This window comes from Apodemus sylvaticus, chromosome 11 (assembly GCF_947179515.1).
Source record: "Apodemus sylvaticus chromosome 11, mApoSyl1.1, whole genome shotgun sequence".
Classification (NCBI taxonomy): domain Eukaryota; kingdom Metazoa; phylum Chordata; class Mammalia; order Rodentia; family Muridae; genus Apodemus; species Apodemus sylvaticus.
In genome coordinates this window covers 20862173-20879913 of record NC_067482.1, presented here as the reverse complement: position 1 = coordinate 20879913, position 17741 = coordinate 20862173, and the positions used below count along the sequence as shown (strand labels likewise).

Sequence of the window (17741 nt, the reverse complement as noted above, 5' to 3'; positions counted from 1 at the left end):
GCCTACTTAAAGTAACAATCCATGTTTGATGTTGAGCTCTTGGGGTCCATATGGTTCCTTTTTCTAGCACAACCTCTGACCCAGATGTGGCCACATTTAATTTGTTCTTGCTTTTCTGATGAGGTTAAAGACTAATTATAGTATTGCAACCAAACTTAGGTTGTTAACATTGAGGAAGATGATGATATAGGTTTGAAAAGATGGTTTTCAGATGGTAATACAAGTAAAAATCAGAACCTAATTCAGGTATAGAATTGTAAACTCTTTAAGTTAGGATAGATGGTAGAGTACTTTATCTAAATTGACAAAATTGATGAACTGGACACTTTTAGTGTATATCATACCTTATAATTTACATAACTGTTATAATTCTGTTCAATGTACATCAAAAAGAAAAGGCCTTTTTTAGTGGACAAAAAGGGGGGAAATATAGAGGTTTGTGTTTTCATGCTAATTGTGTTACCCAAAACGCCTGTTTGCAGTGCCCCACACTAGGCTAAAGGAAGCCTACCCCCAGTTGGCTCTGACTGGGAAATAAAGTTGCCAACAGTCAGTGGCTGGGCAGGGAACCAGAGGCAGGACTTTTAGATTTCCTGGACAAGGGACTAAGGAAAGAAGAAGGGATCCCCCCACCCCCAACCTCCCCACCTCCCCACCCCCATGAGGGGTATAGGATTAACCACACTGTGAAGGAGAGGAAGGTAAGATGGCTGAAATGTAGGTACAAAGGGAAAGTGGTCCCATGGGAGGGCTGCCTGGAAGGAAATAGGACAGCAAACATAAAATATGGATTTAGAAAGTGTTAACTCAGGAATACTGGAGGGGAGCACATGCTAGCTACAGAGAAGTTCAGGAAGTGCCCAACCATTGAGCTAGTAAGGCATATTAAAAATAACGCTCCAGGGGAGGGGTGTTTTTCATTCATGAATCCAGAGAACTCTGGGTGGGTGGCAAGAAGTGCAATCACCCACAAGAGCTCAGAGTGGATTAACAATTCACCACTACAACCATGTGACTGGAAATTTTCAGGCACTAAGGCCTGGGTTGAGTCTTTTGAAGGGAACACAAAAAACAAAAACAAAAACAAAAACAAAAACACGGCCTCCTGGCCGGCTGTGGTGGCGCACGCCTGTAATCCCAGCACTCTGGGAGGCAGAGGCAAGTGGATTTCTGAGTTCAAGGCCAGCCTGGTCTACAGAGTGAGTTCCAGGACAGCCCTAGGGCTATACAGAGAAATCCTGTCTTAAAAAAACCAAATCCAAAAAAAACAAAAAAACAAAACCTGAAGGGAACACAAGGGCAGGAAGTACAGATGTGGGACCTTAGATAAAGGAGTCAAAAAGATTATACAAGTTCTGCTTACAATCCCATCTCCAGTAGCTAGCTAAACAATATACAAAGAGCAGCTGGAAAAAGTTATCAGTTCCTGGAGTGAACCCATACTCCTATGTCTCTGACTATAACTGTCCCTCTTTCCAGGTCCCTGTTGTTGTTTCCAGATACCTCTGCTAGCTGCATCATTATGCCATGAAGTTTGTGGTAATTACTGTAGCAGCAAAAAACAATGCTGTAATAATTTGGGGTTCACAATTTTCTTGTATAATTGGAGCAAGCACATATTTTCAATAAAATGATTTCTCTTTAAAACAGAGTACTAGCAGTAAGACAAAAGCTGTTTTCTTGGTCTTTAAAATAAATGGCTTTGGGTTCAGTCTTTCCTTTATTAAATATACATAAGCATTTACATACATGGCGGGGCTGAAAGGGAATAAATTATAACCTTTAATCAAATACAACCTAGTGGATAATTCTGCTATTTTCATGATGGTAAAGCACAGATTTGTAGGGTGGGGGAATAATTCATATTACAGAAGCCTCCCAAAGGAAGTGAGATATAAGCTAAGATTAAAAATATAAGTAGAATAAGAAGAGGGACAAATACACTATAGGTGAAGACTGTAATGTCATTGAGAAATTGGGAATTCAGAGAAACCATGACCATTCAAGGAAATAAATTTCAGTTTGTCAAGAAGTTACACTTCATTTATTTCAACATATAAATTCTTGTAATAAAACAGTTCTGTAGACAGTTTAAACATTCTGAGTATAAATTTGGAAGTTAATAGATGATTGTACCCTTTATTTGGATTCCTAGTGCAATTCAATATCAACATGAAGTACACGTTCCTAAAAGTAAACACTTAGGTAATATACTCATTGCTATTTTATATGTGTACTGGAACACTATCTAACTAATAATCAGAGTATGACTGTTAGTTACTAGCTAACAATCAGAGTATGAACGAATAATCTAATACAACAATCAACAAAAGTGCTTTGAAAGAAAAATTTACAGTCAGTATTCAAATTTTTTTATTAAAAAAAATGGTTCTTCCTTATTCTATGTGAGCACGTGAGAGGAAAACTTACAGAAGTCTGGTCTCTCCTTCCACAGAGTGAATTCTGAGGCTCAAGCCTGGGATAACAGTGAGTATCTGCCTGCTAAGCCACCTCAATGGCCTTAAACATACAGTGATGTCAAGGTGAGGACATAGCCGTAGAACACTCGTAGAGCACATGCAAGGCCCTGTTCAATCCCAGTGCAAAAAAAAAAAAAAAAAAAAAAAAAAACAAAACAAAAAAACTAATGACTAAATAAATAAGTACACACTTTTATCACAGAACAAAAAAATATGAAACTTCCCAAATTAACTAATGAGGGAACAACAGACCAATCTCTGAATAATATCCTCAAATTACACTTTCTGGGGATTGCCTGTACTGTAAACATACTAAGTTGCTAAAAATGATTTCCAGGCTCCCAACTAGAAACTAGAGAAAGACAACCTAGCTGATGCTCACAGACATGCTCACATGTCTGTCACTATACTGGGCATCACTGAGAGCTTCTGAGTACTCTATCACCCTGCAAGTTCCAGTTCTTCAAGTGCAAACCACTATAAAAGATTTTCATGAATATAAAATGTAAACTAGGAAACAATACCAGAGTTCAGAAAGCCAAGTGGAAAAATAAGAGGCAGACACAGGAAGGCCCTGTATGTTAGTGAAGGACTAAGAAGGGTTTTGTTTTGCTTGTTGTTTGTTCGGAATGAGAAGAGATTAGGATATAGAGCACAGTTGATGGAGTGCTTGCCTAGCATGGTGTGACCTGAGTTCAGTAAGACTGAGAACGGTGGCACAGGTCTGTAAGCTTCATATTCCTCTTTACCTTTCGAGAGAGTGTTCGGCCATCTTAGGCTACATATGACCCTCAAAAAAGAAAAGAAAAAAAATCAAAGCAACTCTTCATTTTGTCATTCAGGCGATCAAACCAAAGACACAAGCTTTCCAACTTCCAATCCTTATCACACATTGCCACGGAAGTTTCATAGTCTACTTCCAACTCATTTCTACTTGTTTGTGACTTAAATAGAAACAGACCTCATTTGCAAAAGGTTTCTGTCAATATTAGTCTCAGAATAAGTGGTTCCTAACAGAAGCCAGTGGAAACTATACTTCATCTCTTCCATTTTCTTTCTTATGCCTAAAAATAAACCTTCTTTCTTTTTTGTACCAAAAATAGTGGACTGTGTGATATTTATGTGTCTCAATAAGTTGGCAGTTACTAACACTAACTATGCATTTCCTATGGTTCTCATATCAAATTATTATTGTTACTATTACTACCTCATTGAAAGTAAACAAAAACTACCTTTGATAACTTCAATCATCTGAAACTAGCTCATAATTCCAGGATATAAATAAATATTCATTTAACTATTATTTTATGTTTATAAAAACCGCATTTAATATTTCTTCATTCAAATATAAATTATTATAAAAAGTTAAAGGCCTATACTGCTGGGTATGACAATAAGTACTTTTAATATCTACAGAGGTTGAGGTGGAAGGATCACAAATTCAAGGCCAGCCACAGCTACACAATGACATAATAAATATATATATATATATAAATGCATGTGATTGCGATGTAGACACCCCTGATCTCAGCACTCAGGAGGAAGAGTAAGGAGAGCCAGGAGTCAAGCCAGTCTGGGACACATGGCAAGTCAAGACCAGCCAGAGCTGCAAGAGTTTGTCTCCAAGGAAAAAGCAAATCTCCAAAGAAAAAAGAGAGGCTGGAGACATGACCCATTGTTACTGAGTGCCTGTTGCTCTTCCAAAGGACCCAGGTTCAATTCCTAGCACACACAGGGTGGCTCACAAACATGCATAGCTCTACTTCCAGAGTATCCAATACCCCTTTCTGGCCACAGGGTACCAGGCAAAAGGCTTCTCTATTTAAAGTAAATTAATACTTCTAAAAAAAGAAAAACAAAGATATAACTGAATCTAGTATATGTACTCCTAATGATATATATAATTAATTACTATTATTTACAAGTCCAATACGAAATAGAGTCTGGAGTAGGACAATACTTTCCCAACCTAGAACACATTCCCTGAAGGAAGTACCCTAGTATTGTCTAGATTCTCAAATGTCATTCATAGAGCCCTATGCTTTATAAGAAAACACTGTAAGTACCTTATAAAGCAAAAAGGAGTTATCTAACTAACTCCTGAACATCAAAATAATGTAATAAACATTCAAGGCAATGAATAATTGTAGTTGCTACAAATACAAAAATAAACTGTCAAACTAGTAAGATAACTCAGCAGGAATGAAAGGCTGAGTTAGATCTCTAGAACTCAGGTACCAAGGTACTCACTCACCTACACACACACAGACACACACACACACACACACACACACACACACACACACACACACACGCTAATATTTTTCCACTTAAAGAAAAATCCAAGTGTTTTCCAATGGTTGCTCCTTTTCTCTGTGAACTCTTGTTTTTCTTGTGGCATGGACTTACATTATCTAGCATCACTTAATCTATATTTTCAGGAATACAAAATTGTTTTGAGACCGTGTCTGGCCCTATAGGCCAGCGTGGCCTAAAACTTGTAGTATGAAACAGGATGTGCTTAAAACTCAAAATCCTCCTGCCTAAGCCTCCTGTGTAATAGGAGTACAGTCCTTCCAGCAGAAATACAATTTTCTTGTAAAAAATTTCCCAATTAAGTGGTAAGTAATCCTAACATCAGACTTAGGAAAATATATAATGGAACTACTGGAATACAAGAAAATAATAATAAAAGCTATTCTTTATTAAAAGAATAAGTAAAATATTAATCTAGTCATTCCCATCTAAAATGTTTAGTTTTTAACTTGCCTATAATATGTGCATTTTGATCAAGGTATGACTAAGTTTTTATAAACTTTGAAATAAAAATTAACAGAACACAAAAACAATTTCACAAGTAGAAATTTTAATACAGTATTATTATAGCATCAATTTAAATTCAACAGTCTTCAAAAATACTTTCGAAACAAAAATACTTGAAATGATCTTTCAGACCCAGTGTGATCTGAGTGTCTTGCACCTGGTAATGAGCTCTGTGAGGTCATGTCTTTTCTATCTGATGACACACTCAGTTTGCCTTTGGCTCTACCAAAGTATAAACTGAACACAGTATTTAAGACAGTGTGTGATACAGCACACACGCCATGAGCACTTGCTATTAGCATAGACCACAGGCAGTTAATAGTGCTTTCAAACTGACACTCAAGCATACCATTCTCAGTTTTTCCTTACTTTTCCTTAATAATTTATATTCACTTTGCCTTTTTAAAAAAGAGGAGCTGTAGAGATGGCTCAGTGGTTAAGAACACTGATTGCTCTTCTAGAGGTTCTGAGTTCAATTCCCAGCAACCACATAGTGGCTCACTGTAATGGGATTTGATGCCCTCTTATGGTATGTCTGAATACAGCTACAGTGTACTCACATGAATAAAATGAATAAATAAATCTTTTGGAAGAAGAAAAGGAAAAAGAAGAGGAGGAAGAAGAAAACTTAGATTCAAATATGAGGTTTATGCTTATTATCAGAATATGGATTTTGAGGCATATCCTATTCATTAAATTGTATTTTCTAGCTTGTCACTGGTGGCTCACACCTTTAATCCAGGCACTCAGGAGGAGAGGCAGAAAGATCTGTGAGTTGGAGATCAGCCTGGTCTGCAGAGCTAGTTCAAGGACAGCCAAGGTTATGTAAAGAAACCCTATTTTCTAAAATTGTGTAAGGGCTTTTAAGGTTTCAGACACCCTTGGACACTTTAAAATACTTTTCTGAAAGATACATTAATGTTTTCTTCTAAGAAATACATTTTTTACAGAATTTAAACTATCATTTTATGATACTGTAAGACTTGTATGATGCTCAAGTCAATATGGACATCAGCTAGTGAGCAAGAAACCAACTCTAATGTATTTTCTTAACGTAAAAGGTGGTGATAACAACTAAATGTGAAGTCCTGGTGTGGGAATTTACAGCTCTGATTTCCATAACAGACTCCAAACCGAAGTTAAAACTGATGATTACTGAACCATTCCAGTTCAGTTTATGTCTCAATGTTTGCATCTGTATACAGCATTCACTAAGCTTCATAGAGCACCTACGATATGAAATCAAATATTCTTTTTATACATATTCATTAAACAAATAATTGAATATTCCTCTGTACTAAACTTAGGAAAAGACACCCTAGAGGATTTTTTTAGGTTGTTTTGAATACAGGACAAATCCCTTAATTTTGGGAAGAAATGGTAAACCCATTTTTTAAGATTTATTATTTGTTTGTTTGAATATACTGTTCCTGTCTTCAGAAACACCAGAAGAGGGCATCAAATCAAATCCCTTTACTGACGGTTGTGAGCCACCATGTGGGTGCTGGGACTTGAACTCAGGACCTCTTGGAAGAACAGGCAGTGCTCTTAACCACTGAGCCATCTCTCCAGCTTGGTAAACCCTTTTTGTAAGATTTTTTTTTTCTTTTTTTACAGGTTCTAGCAGGGAATGCAGCAAGTAGCTATTTGCATTTCCTCAACCAAAGAACAAAGAATCGCCCTTCTCCACCTGGGAAGGCAGCCTTCATTAACCTGGCCTAACACCTGGGGAGAAATGCCCGAGGGGCAGTGAGGAAGGAGACAAGGACCTAGCCATCCTGGTAAATAGAGTCAGCCTGAGGCTATGTGGGGAGTAGCAGGCAGATCACCCTCGGGTCCTTAAATCTTTTTACAACTGTGTGTGTGTGTGTGTGTGTGTGTGTGTGTGTGTGTGTGTGTGTGTGTGTGTGTGTGTGTGTGTGTGTGTGTGTTTCGTTAGGGTTGTATTTGTTGCTGTCTTGTAGTGTGCATAATCACGACTTTGTATATCCTTTTAAATAAGGAAGCCAACATCTAAAAAGTCATACATTTGAGATGGCTTGGCTGCTAAAGGCGCTCGCTGTCCACTAAGCTTGACCCCAGTTAGGTCCCTCAGACCCGCACGATGGAAGGAGGAGCCAATTTTCCCGCCCATACTCTAGTTTAAAAACCTATGTAAAACCCATGTTGGGATTCCAGCGCTCTACGCCGGCTAACAAGGACCGTGAGCTCCAGCAGTCCACGTCTCCCATCTGACTGGATTGTTTGGTGCGCCCTCCTAGACCACAGGCGCGGGGAAAGCATCTGTTTTGGCCACCGTCTCTCCCTCTCTCTCAGAGCCTAAACCACTGCCAGGCACGCTTGGTGCTTCATCAATGCTGAAGAACACCACAATGAATAATCATTAAATACTGTAGTCCGATTCCATACACAGGGGGCCTGCCCTTTCCGCCGCCAGCCTCAGTTTCCCGGAACCTCTAGAAAAGCGAATCTATTCCAGCACAAGGATACCGCGCTGTCTTTTCCTCTTCCCCGGCACGTCGCCCCCAGAAAACCCCCAAAGTCCGCCCTCGGGTCTCCGCGCGGGGCCCAGAGACGCGGCGCCTACGGCAGCCAGAGAAAGGAACCGAGCCGGGAGGCTGAAGCGAGCCGGAGGCCGAGGCTAGCCTGGGCAACATGGCGAGTCCCGGCTTCAGGAGTCAAGACAAAAAGCCAAAACTAAACAAAACGAAAACACCGTGATTAACTTCCACTCTGGGAAACGGAGAAAACTGACCGTGAGCTGGGAAACTGTCTAGCGTTGCCCACTGCGCGCCCTGCCAACCAGCGCCCTCTGTCGGCCGCGGGCTGTCTCCCGGCGACGCTGGCGGGATTCCGGCTTCACGCCGGAAGCCGGCACAAAAGGATCCGCGGAACGGAAATGTCCTTTCCCTAGCGTTCCTACCCGGAAGTGTTTTAATTCGCCGGAACCGACTGGCTTTTAAGAAGGCACCGCGGGACTACGATTACGGGAAGGGAGGGGGAGGCGAGCGGAAGTTTAGGCTCGCGCGCTGAGCGGAGAGCACCCTGGGAGCGGAAGGAAGCGGGCCTTCCGCAGACTCTGGCCCGGTAGCCCCCGAGCTGTGTGGCGCGGAGCGTGCTGGTGCTGAAAGCCTCTGGTTGCCGGCTTCGTCGTTTCTGCGCGGAGATCAGAAGTGGTGGAGATCGCGGCGTCGCTAGCGAACCCGAGACCGCTGGTGAGCCATGGTGAAGAGATCGAGGCGGCGTGGAGCGGCTCAGTGGGCCGCCATGCGGGCCAAAGCGGGTCGCACCGCCGCGGATGAAAATGAGGACGACTTAGGGTCGCCGCCCTCTCCAGGGGACTCCAGCTACTACCAAGACCAGGTAGATGAGTTCCATGAAGCGCGATCTCGGGCAGTCCTGGCTAAGGGCTGGAACGAAGTCGAGAGTGGGGAGGAGGATGGCGATGAAGAGGAAGAGGTGCTACCTCTAAATACTGATGATGGAGATGACGAAGATGGAGAGAGTTCGGAGGAGGAGGAGGATGGCGAGGATGATGACGGTGGGAGCTCTGTGCAGAGTGAGGCTGAGGCCTCTGCGGATCCTAGCTTGTCCTGGGGTCAGAGAAAAAAGCTTTATTACGATACAGACTATGGTTCCAAATCCCGAGGCCGTCAGAGTCAGCAAGAAATAGAAGAGGAGGAAAGAGAGGAAGAGGAGGAGGCACAGATAATTCAGCGGCGCTTGGCACAAGCCCTGCAAGAAGATGATTTTGGAGTCGCTTGGGTGGAGGCCTTTGCAAAACCGGCGCCTCAGGTAGACGAAGCAGAGACTCGGGTTGTGAAGGATTTGGCTAAAGTCTCGGTAAAAGAGAAGCTGAAAATGTTGAGAAAAGAATCACCAGAGCTCTTAGAGCTGATAGAAGACCTCAAAGCCAAGCTGACAGAAGTGAAGGATGAGTTAGAGCCCTTGTTACAGATGGTGGAGAAAGGGGTCATTCCACCTGGAAAAGGAAGCCAATACCTGAAGACTAAGTATAACCTCTACTTGAACTACTGCGCCAACATTAGCTTTTATTTGATCTTAAAAGCCAGGAGAGTACCTGCACATGGACATCCTGTTATAGAAAGGCTTGTGACCTACAGAAATCTGATCAACGAGCTGTCCGTTGTGGATCAGAAACTGTCTTCCGAAATCCGACACCTCCTCACAGCCAAGGATGGTGCTGTAAAGAAAGAACTGAAGCCAAAAGCAAAATTGACCAAAACCAAGTCAAAGCCTGTAAAGCAGACTGCTGCTCGTGCCGACCTGACTGCTGGTCCTGATTTGGATGAGGCTGCTCTAAAGTACTCCAAGGAAATGGAAGACAGGCAAGAGTTGAAGAGAAAGAAAGAAGAAAGTGCTGAAGAACAGGCTCTCGAAGAGCAAAATGCAAAGAGAGCCATTACCTATCAGATTGCTAAAAATAGGGGACTTACGCCCAGGAGAAAGAAGATTGATAGAAATCCCAGAGTAAAACATAGGGAGAAGTTCAGAAGAGCCAAAATTCGGAGACGGGGCCAGGTCCGTGAAGTTCGCAGAGAAGAGCAGCGGTACAGTGGCGAACTCTCTGGCATCCGAGCTGGAGTTAAGAAGAGCATTAAGCTTAAGTAAAGTTGCTCTTTGGCCGAGCTTTTGGCAATTATTTTAGGTCAATAAAAGTGTTTTGGAGTAAAGTGATTGTTTATAATACCTAATTGTTTTTCAGTTTAAAAATTGCTGTCAACAGGGAAGTGGGAGTTGTCACTTTGGGTTTTGTTGGTTGGTCTTTTCTATTGGATGCTGGGAATTTGAACCTGGACCCTGTGCATAACTGACCAAGCACTCATGCAAATGAATTCTCTCTCCAGCCCTGGGTTGCTACTTTATTAGCCCATTTAAGTCCTACCAAGAATTGTAATTGGAGAGAAAAAAAATGTATTTTACCAAATGTTAGACCAAAATAATGCAGTGTTAAATTTAGAACACTTTTATAATAATTTTTTGTTTTGTAAGATAGCCTTCAAAAGGGACCTAACAGGTTTCAATTATAATTCTTGGGGCAGAATATTTGTATATGTGAGTTTGATGTTAAGATGGATTCCATACATCTGTGGTTAAAAAGCACCTTTGGCTAAATGTGACAAAAGGGAAAAGATGATTACTCCAATTGTATTTCTTTAATAATCCTTTTTATGATAAATAAGGTAGAGATTCCATATCCCCTCTGCTGGTGATTGACTATGGTTGCTATATGTGCTGGTTCTCGGTTTGCTAAGGATTTTAAGGTTAAACTTATTGTAAGCAATTGTCTCCCATCCTTTCAGTAACAAAGATGATGAGGTTGTAGTAGTCACGGGTGAAGAGGCTACAACTCTAGGTTGAACTGATTCGGTGAGTTGGAGCCCTTGATCTGCAAATATGCAAACCTAAGTTTGAGTCCACAACAAAAACAGTTCTCTGTGCCTGTAACCCCAGTTTTGGGAAGTGGCAATTAACTTTTTCAAAATCACAAAGTTTTTATGCATCACAGGCAGGATTTCAACCCAGTCTTGTTAGCTTCATAGTGTAACTCCTTTTCAGATACACTAAAAATGCATAACTTTTGAAGTTTCCTGGGTGATTTTGAGCAAATTTGAGTATCAGTTTCTTCATCTCTTAGGATAATTAATAGGATACCAGCAGACTAATTAGACCACTTGAATTTTTAGTAGCTATGACTTTAAACAAAATACTAGGTGTCTCAGTTTTTGTTTATTGTATAAATCCTGGGTAGTGGGGCCTCAGGATGTCCTTTTTAGTGTAATGCCTGGTTTCCAGGGTAAGTCTTGCTTACCTCTTACACTGAATTTGGTGGGGTCAGCATATAATCCCAGCACTTGAAATGGAAGTGTAAAATCAGAAGTTGTTCAGGGATATTCTGAAGTAGTTCGAGGCCAGGTTGCCTTAAAATACCATTGGCTAAGAGAGGTGACTTCTTTGGAGGACTTAGGAGAATTAAGTGAATACATGAAATATTTAGAATATCTGTTACACAGGTGTCACTAATGAGTGTTGGGTCATCAGTACCAAGTGAATGTCCTACATGGGACCTTGTCTTCACAAAATAGTTCAAGGCCTGCTAGACTGTATGATTAAAACTGAATTATACTTACAGACATGGTCAGACACAATTATGAGTTTGGCCTCAGGTTGATTATATTTTCCACTTTAACCATTGAGCATGCATCTGGACTATTTCACCTTTTCCTCAGATTGGACATTAGATAATTGTTTCAGCCATTTAAGTAATGTAAGTGATAGGTCTTGTGTCTGAGGGGTGGGAACTTAAAACAGCCTGGCCTTGAACTTGCTATGCAGATAAAAGAGTACTAACATCCCTGGCCTTAGCTTAAGTTTCTTAAGCTAAAAAGGCCTTGGAGGCCACTGGTCAGTTTACAGTGTTACTGCTTGTTCAGCTTCTGTGGGGCTCTGGCTCTAACCCGCACTCCAGGAGATCTGATTCAGATGGAACACTGCAAGGTGCTAGGCTGAGCATACAGCACTAAGGTCCCCCAGCTTATAACGTTAAGTAGATTGTTATCTACGGTAATGAGGTGAGAACCAAGAACTGGGAGCTGGAGACATGGCTCAGCGGTTAAGAGCACTGACTCTTCTTCCAGAGGTCATGAGTTCAAATCCCAGCAACCACACGGTGGCTCACAACCATCTGTAATGGGATCCCTGACACCCTCTTCCGGTGTGTCTGAAGGCAGTTGCAGTGTGCTTCCTTACATATAACAATAAATAAATAAAAAATCTTTAAAAAAAAAAAAGAAATGAAAACTGGACAGTACTAGAGAATACTTTTGGGCTGGTAAGATGACTCAGTGATTAAGAGCACTGACTACTCTTCTGGAGGTCATGAGTTCAAATGCCAGCAACCACATGGTGGCTCACAACCATTCTAATGAGAAACAATAAAACAAAAAAGCCAGGCAGTGGTGGCACACGCCTGTAATCCCAGCACTTTGGGAGGCAGCGGCAGGCGGATTTCTGAGTTCGAGGCCAGCCTGGTCTACAGAGTGAGTTCCAGGACAGCCAGGACTGTACAGAGAAACCCTGTCTCGAAAAAAACCAAATCCAAAAAAAAAAAAAAAAAACACAAAACCTTCTGGGGCGGAATGAGGGAGCCAGAGCAGAAGGGAGAAGGGAAGGGGGAAAAAGAGAATACTTTCCAAACATTGGAGTTTTTCCCTCTAGAATGATAGAAGAGATCACAGTTTCTACCTTGTCAGTAGTTCAGCCCCATGAAACCAGAAGCCCATGGAGTTTGGTTAAGAAAGTAATAATAATTTGGGGTTGTGGGCACTGCGAGCTCAGTGGGAGAGTGCTTGGCTGGAGTGCGGTCAATCCCAGGACTGTAACAATCACAGGAAAACTGAAGGAAGGGCAGTGCAGTAGGATTGCCATTAGTTCAAGACCAATATTGGCCATAAACTCAGCCTATATTAAAGGCCTACATGGTGATGCACACCTTTAACACCAGCACTGCAGAGGCAGAGACAGGTGGATCTCTAAGTTCATGGCCAGCTTGGTTTACAGAGCAAGTTCCAGGACAGTCAGGGCTACACACACAAAGAAGGGAAATTAGACCTGCCATGGGAATGTTTCTTTTGTTCTGGGTTAGTAGGTAACCAGGGTCATTTTGTAGTTTGGGTAAATGAGGGGATTAGTAAAAAAAAAAAAAAAAGTGTAATAATACTAATACCTTGAATAGAGTGGTCAATTGTAGACATTTTTATTTCTACTGTGCTGAGTATACCTTAGCAATAGGAGTAAAAGCCAAATTATTTTTAAACATCAAGAATTTTGATAAGCTTTTAGAAGAAAAGGAGTCAGAATGTAAAGCAATCTTGTACATTACAAAATGGAGAAATAATAAAGATATCAACTTTGGGAACAAACAACTATAATAAAAGTAATTACTTATAAAAGATTTTGTGGGCCTCAAAAAATTGGGGAGCATAAACCTCTCTAGGTTGGAAGAGGAGAAAAGGTGTGTATCTCCCAGAGCAAAAAGCTGGCAAGAAGTTGAGAGTACTGGGGATGGCAGCCATAGGAATGCCAAGTATGTAAGGCCCAAAGCAAGGCAAGGTAGGAGGTAACCCTGGAAAGGTAAGGCGCGGTTAAATCACGCGTGTAACGAGCTCAGGTGGTATTCCTGCTGGGAGAAGGCAACCAAAGTCTCTGGAAACCTAAGCTGGCCCTAGGAAACAGGAACTAGAAGGGATTAAAGCCAGAGGAAGGGAAACCAGTTATATGCCACAATAATGCTGACGTTATTTAAGTAAAGACTTAAAGCACAGCAAATGCAACTGAGAGAGATTCGGGGGGGGAGGGGGGGGAGTGGAGAACGAGATTTAAAACAAGATGAAGGTAACAGTCAACCATACTGCCTCAGTAGCATTAAGATGGGAGGTTGCAGGCTGGAGAGGTGGCTCAGTGGTTAAGAGCACTGACTGCTCTTCCAGAGGTCCTGAGTTCAATTCCCAGCAACCACATGGGGGCTCACAACCATCTGTCATGGGATATGATGCCCTGTTCTGGTGTGCATGAGAACAGAGCACTCACTTAGATTAAATAAATCTAAGAAAAAAGATGGAAGGTTGCCACAAATTCCAGCCTGGCCTGGGTACATAGTTCCAGGCCAGCTGGGGCGATAGAAAGATGCGACCAGTGTTACACCCCCCCAAAAGATACTAAACACTATGCACAAAATACGAGAAGCTCATATAGAGCGTTGCTCTGAATTCTACACCATTCTGTTCTCCACAGGATACCCAAGGAAGACAATTTTACTAATATAATCTTCATAAAAGGAAGATATGAACATAAGTTCAAGGCCAGTCTGGCCTATATAGCAACTTTCAGGACGGCTGGGGGCTACATAATAGAGAGACCATGTCTCAATCATCATCTTCGTCATCATCCTCTGCAACAGTGTGTAGCACAGGGAGATGTAAAATAATGATTTGTGCAGTTAACCTAAGCTCCAACTAACTTAGAGCTTGAATTTGCTTTTTAAACTATCTCCTCTTGCTGTGGAGCAAGGGAAACACTTCTCCTCTGCTAGTGAAAGTGCAAATTTATACAATCTCCTTAAATATCAATTTGGTGGTTTCTCAGAAAACTGGGAATAGTTCTACTTCAAGACCCAGCTACACCACTCCTGGGCACATATCCAAAACATGCTATACCATCCCATAAAAACACAGGCTCACTCATGTTCATAGAAGCTTTATTCATAATAACCAGAAACTGGAAACAACTTAGTTGTTACTCAACTGGAGAATGGATAAATAAAATGTGGTTCGTTTACACAATGGAATACTATTCAGCTATTAAAAACTAAGACATTGTGAAATTTGCAGGCACATAGATGGAGCTTGAGAATATCATCTCAAAAGGGCATACATGGTATGTGCTCACTTATTAGTGGATATTAGCCATAAAATACAGCATACCCATTCTACACTCCACAGGCCCGAAGAAACTAAACAAGAAGGCACAAGTGAGGAAGCTTGAATCTCACTCAAAAGGGGGAATAAAGTAGTCATAAGAGGCAGAGGGAGAGAGGGGTGGGGGGGTCCAGATTGGGTGTGAGGAGAGACAGGAGAGATAACCAGATGGCCATGAGAATGAATGGAAATCTGCAACTAACCAGAGTGAGGAGGTGGGGGCATCACCAGGAAGAGACAGACACCTGAGAGAGGGGAGGCACCCAAGGATAATGGGGGTGACCTTAGTTGTACCTCACAGCAGTGGGGATATGGAACCTGAAGAGGCCACCTCCTATAGAATCCCCAGTGGACCAATAGAGACACTAACTCGCCCACAAAACTTTTGACCAAAAATGTATCCTGACTTCAAGAAATGCAGTCACAGGGGATGGAGCAGAAACTTAAGGGAATAAACAACCAATAACCAGGCCAACTTGAGACCCCGTGAACAAGCACCAGTCCCTGACACTATTAACGATACTGTTATGTTTGCAGACAGGAGTCTAGTATGGCTGTCCTCTAAGAGGCTCCACCCTACAGTTGACTCAGCCAGATGCAGACAGCCATAGCCAGTGGGTGGAGCTTGGGGACTCTTATGGAAGACTAGGGGAAAGGATTACAGGCCCTGAAAGGGATAGGAAATCCACGGAAAACCAATAGAGTCAACCAACCTGGACCCTTGGGGCTCTCAGAGACTGAGCCACCAACCAAAGAGCATACACTGGCTGGACCTAGGCCTCCTGCACTTACGGATGCAAGCTATGCAGTTTGGTCTTCAGTGGGTCCCGAATGAATGTGGTGGGACTATCCCAAAAGCTATTGCTCATGCGTAGGATATGTACCCAGGAGCTCCCCACTGTCTCAGAGGAGAAGGGGAGGGAGGATGGGGGAAAGGTTGTGGGAAAGGGTGACAGAGAGGGGCAGTGAGTGGGATGTAAAGTGAATAAAAAAAAGTAAAAACTCCTCTTTGATTTTTAACATAAAAATAGAATAATTTATGTATAATATGGAAAGATCATCAACTCTCCTCAAGTGCTGGCTCTTCTGACTCACAGACTAAGAAGCTTATACTAAAAATACATTATCTTCCACGGCATTAATCTCTAAACATGTCTATCTGCTGTACTAGGCACTATGTATATCTATCCTTAAGATCACCAGAGTATCTGAAACTCAAACATGCATGACTAAATCGAAAGGCACCTTCTGCTTCATTTCACAAGAATACAAAGCTAGAATCTTTTTGTTTTGGTTTTTGGATTTTGTTTTTTTCGAGACAGGGTTTCCCTGTATAGCCCTGGCTGTCCTGGAACTCTGTACACCAGGTTGGCCTTGAACTCAGAAATCCTCCTGCCTCTGCCTCCCATAGTGCTGGGGTTGCAGGCGTGCACCACCACCACCACCTGGCACAAAGCTAGATTCTTATTTACAGAGACTAGACCTTGTCACTTTTTATAAGTGCAGGGAGATGTTCTGTACCCTTTCCAGAAGGAACATGTTCAAGTTTGTTTTTATTATCTTGGTCTCTATAATGGTGTGTAGCAGCTGAATCAGCCCATTACGTAGATCACTAATGCTAATGCATTGCTGTGTTTATATTATTGATCAAAACCCTAAAAGCATATGAAAACCCAGGGACTTGGAGTACCATCCACCTTTAGGCAAAAAGTCCATAAATAGCTTTGCCTATACATTTTAATAGGCTCATATTTCAGCTGATCCCGTGTATTCATTACACTGTCATTTAATTAGTGGCAGCAAAACATAGAGCTGCTATTAAAAGCAGAGAAGCCCAAAAACAATTCAAGGCAGGATTCCACAGCATGTTACTGTTTCTATAGCTATGGTATCTAGGCTTAGCAAAGAGAAACCTGGGTTAAACCAGAAGGCGTGTCTTTTTCTTTTTTTTTATTTTATAGAGGGGGTAATAAACATCACATTTATTTCTCACAGAACTGTCACCTGCCAATCAGGAGATGAGGCTACATGCTCTTTCAGACTTGAGTTTGGTGACTTCCCTTGCTAATAACCTGTCTTTTGTTTGTTTGTTTTTCCGAGACAGGGTTTTTCTGTGTAGCCCTGGCTGTCTTGGAACTCACTCTGTAGATCAGGCTGCCCTTGAACTCAGAACTCAGAGATCCACCAGCCTCTGCCTCCCAAGTGCTGGGATCAAAGGTGTACACCACCACTGCCCAGCATCACCTGTCTTCTTAACTAAGATTTGTGGAAATCTGTTCTTCTACCTTGAGACTTTCCTATTTGTTTCTCTGCGTGAATTCTTATGACAGGAGCTCCTGTGTAGTTAAAGTTAGTCTCAGGCGATCATGATCCCCCCCCCCCCCCCCGACTCATTTCAGTCTTTCAAGTGCTGAAATCCCAGGTGTATGCTGTCACCTCTGACCCTGACCTGCAGCTGAAACACTGCAAAGCACCTCTAGGATGTGATTTGATAAGAATAAATTCTTAAGAGATTCTAGATGAAAAAAACAATAAGAATTCCAACTGAAGCATCCACATCGTTTTGTTTTGTTTTTTCTATTTAATAGAATTTGCAGCTTCTAGGAGGTAAGATTGTTTTGTTTCTGTTTTTGTTTGTTTTCTCAAGACAGGGTTTCTCTGTGTAGCCCTGGCTGACCTGGAACTCACTCTGTAGACCAGGCTGGCCTCGAACTCAGAAACAGGCCTGCCTCTGCCTCCCGAGTGCTTGACCCACCTGTGTGATCAGAGCAGTCTGGAGGTAGGCAGATCTCTCTGAGTTTAAGTTCAGCCAGGTCAGCACCCTGGCCTGCATAGTGAGACCTGTCTCAAAACAAACAACATCGTTTTGTCAAAACGATGACATGTAGGTAGTAACTAGTCAATTGTGTTAGACCATGCTGTAAAGGATTTACTTGGGTTT

At 42.0% G+C, this 17741-nt stretch overlaps 1 protein-coding gene across 1 annotated transcript; it reads left to right on the top strand.

The window, feature by feature from the left end:
• The first annotated feature begins 7472 nt into the window (after nucleotides 1-7472).
• Utp3 (UTP3 small subunit processome component) lies at nucleotides 7473-9997 on the top strand. The gene has a single exon (XM_052198071.1). The coding sequence runs from the start codon at nucleotides 8526-8528 to the stop codon at nucleotides 9933-9935; it is 1410 nt and encodes a 469-aa protein (XP_052054031.1). The 5' UTR covers nucleotides 7473-8525; the 3' UTR covers nucleotides 9936-9997.
• The last annotated feature ends 7744 nt before the right edge of the window (nucleotides 9998-17741 follow it).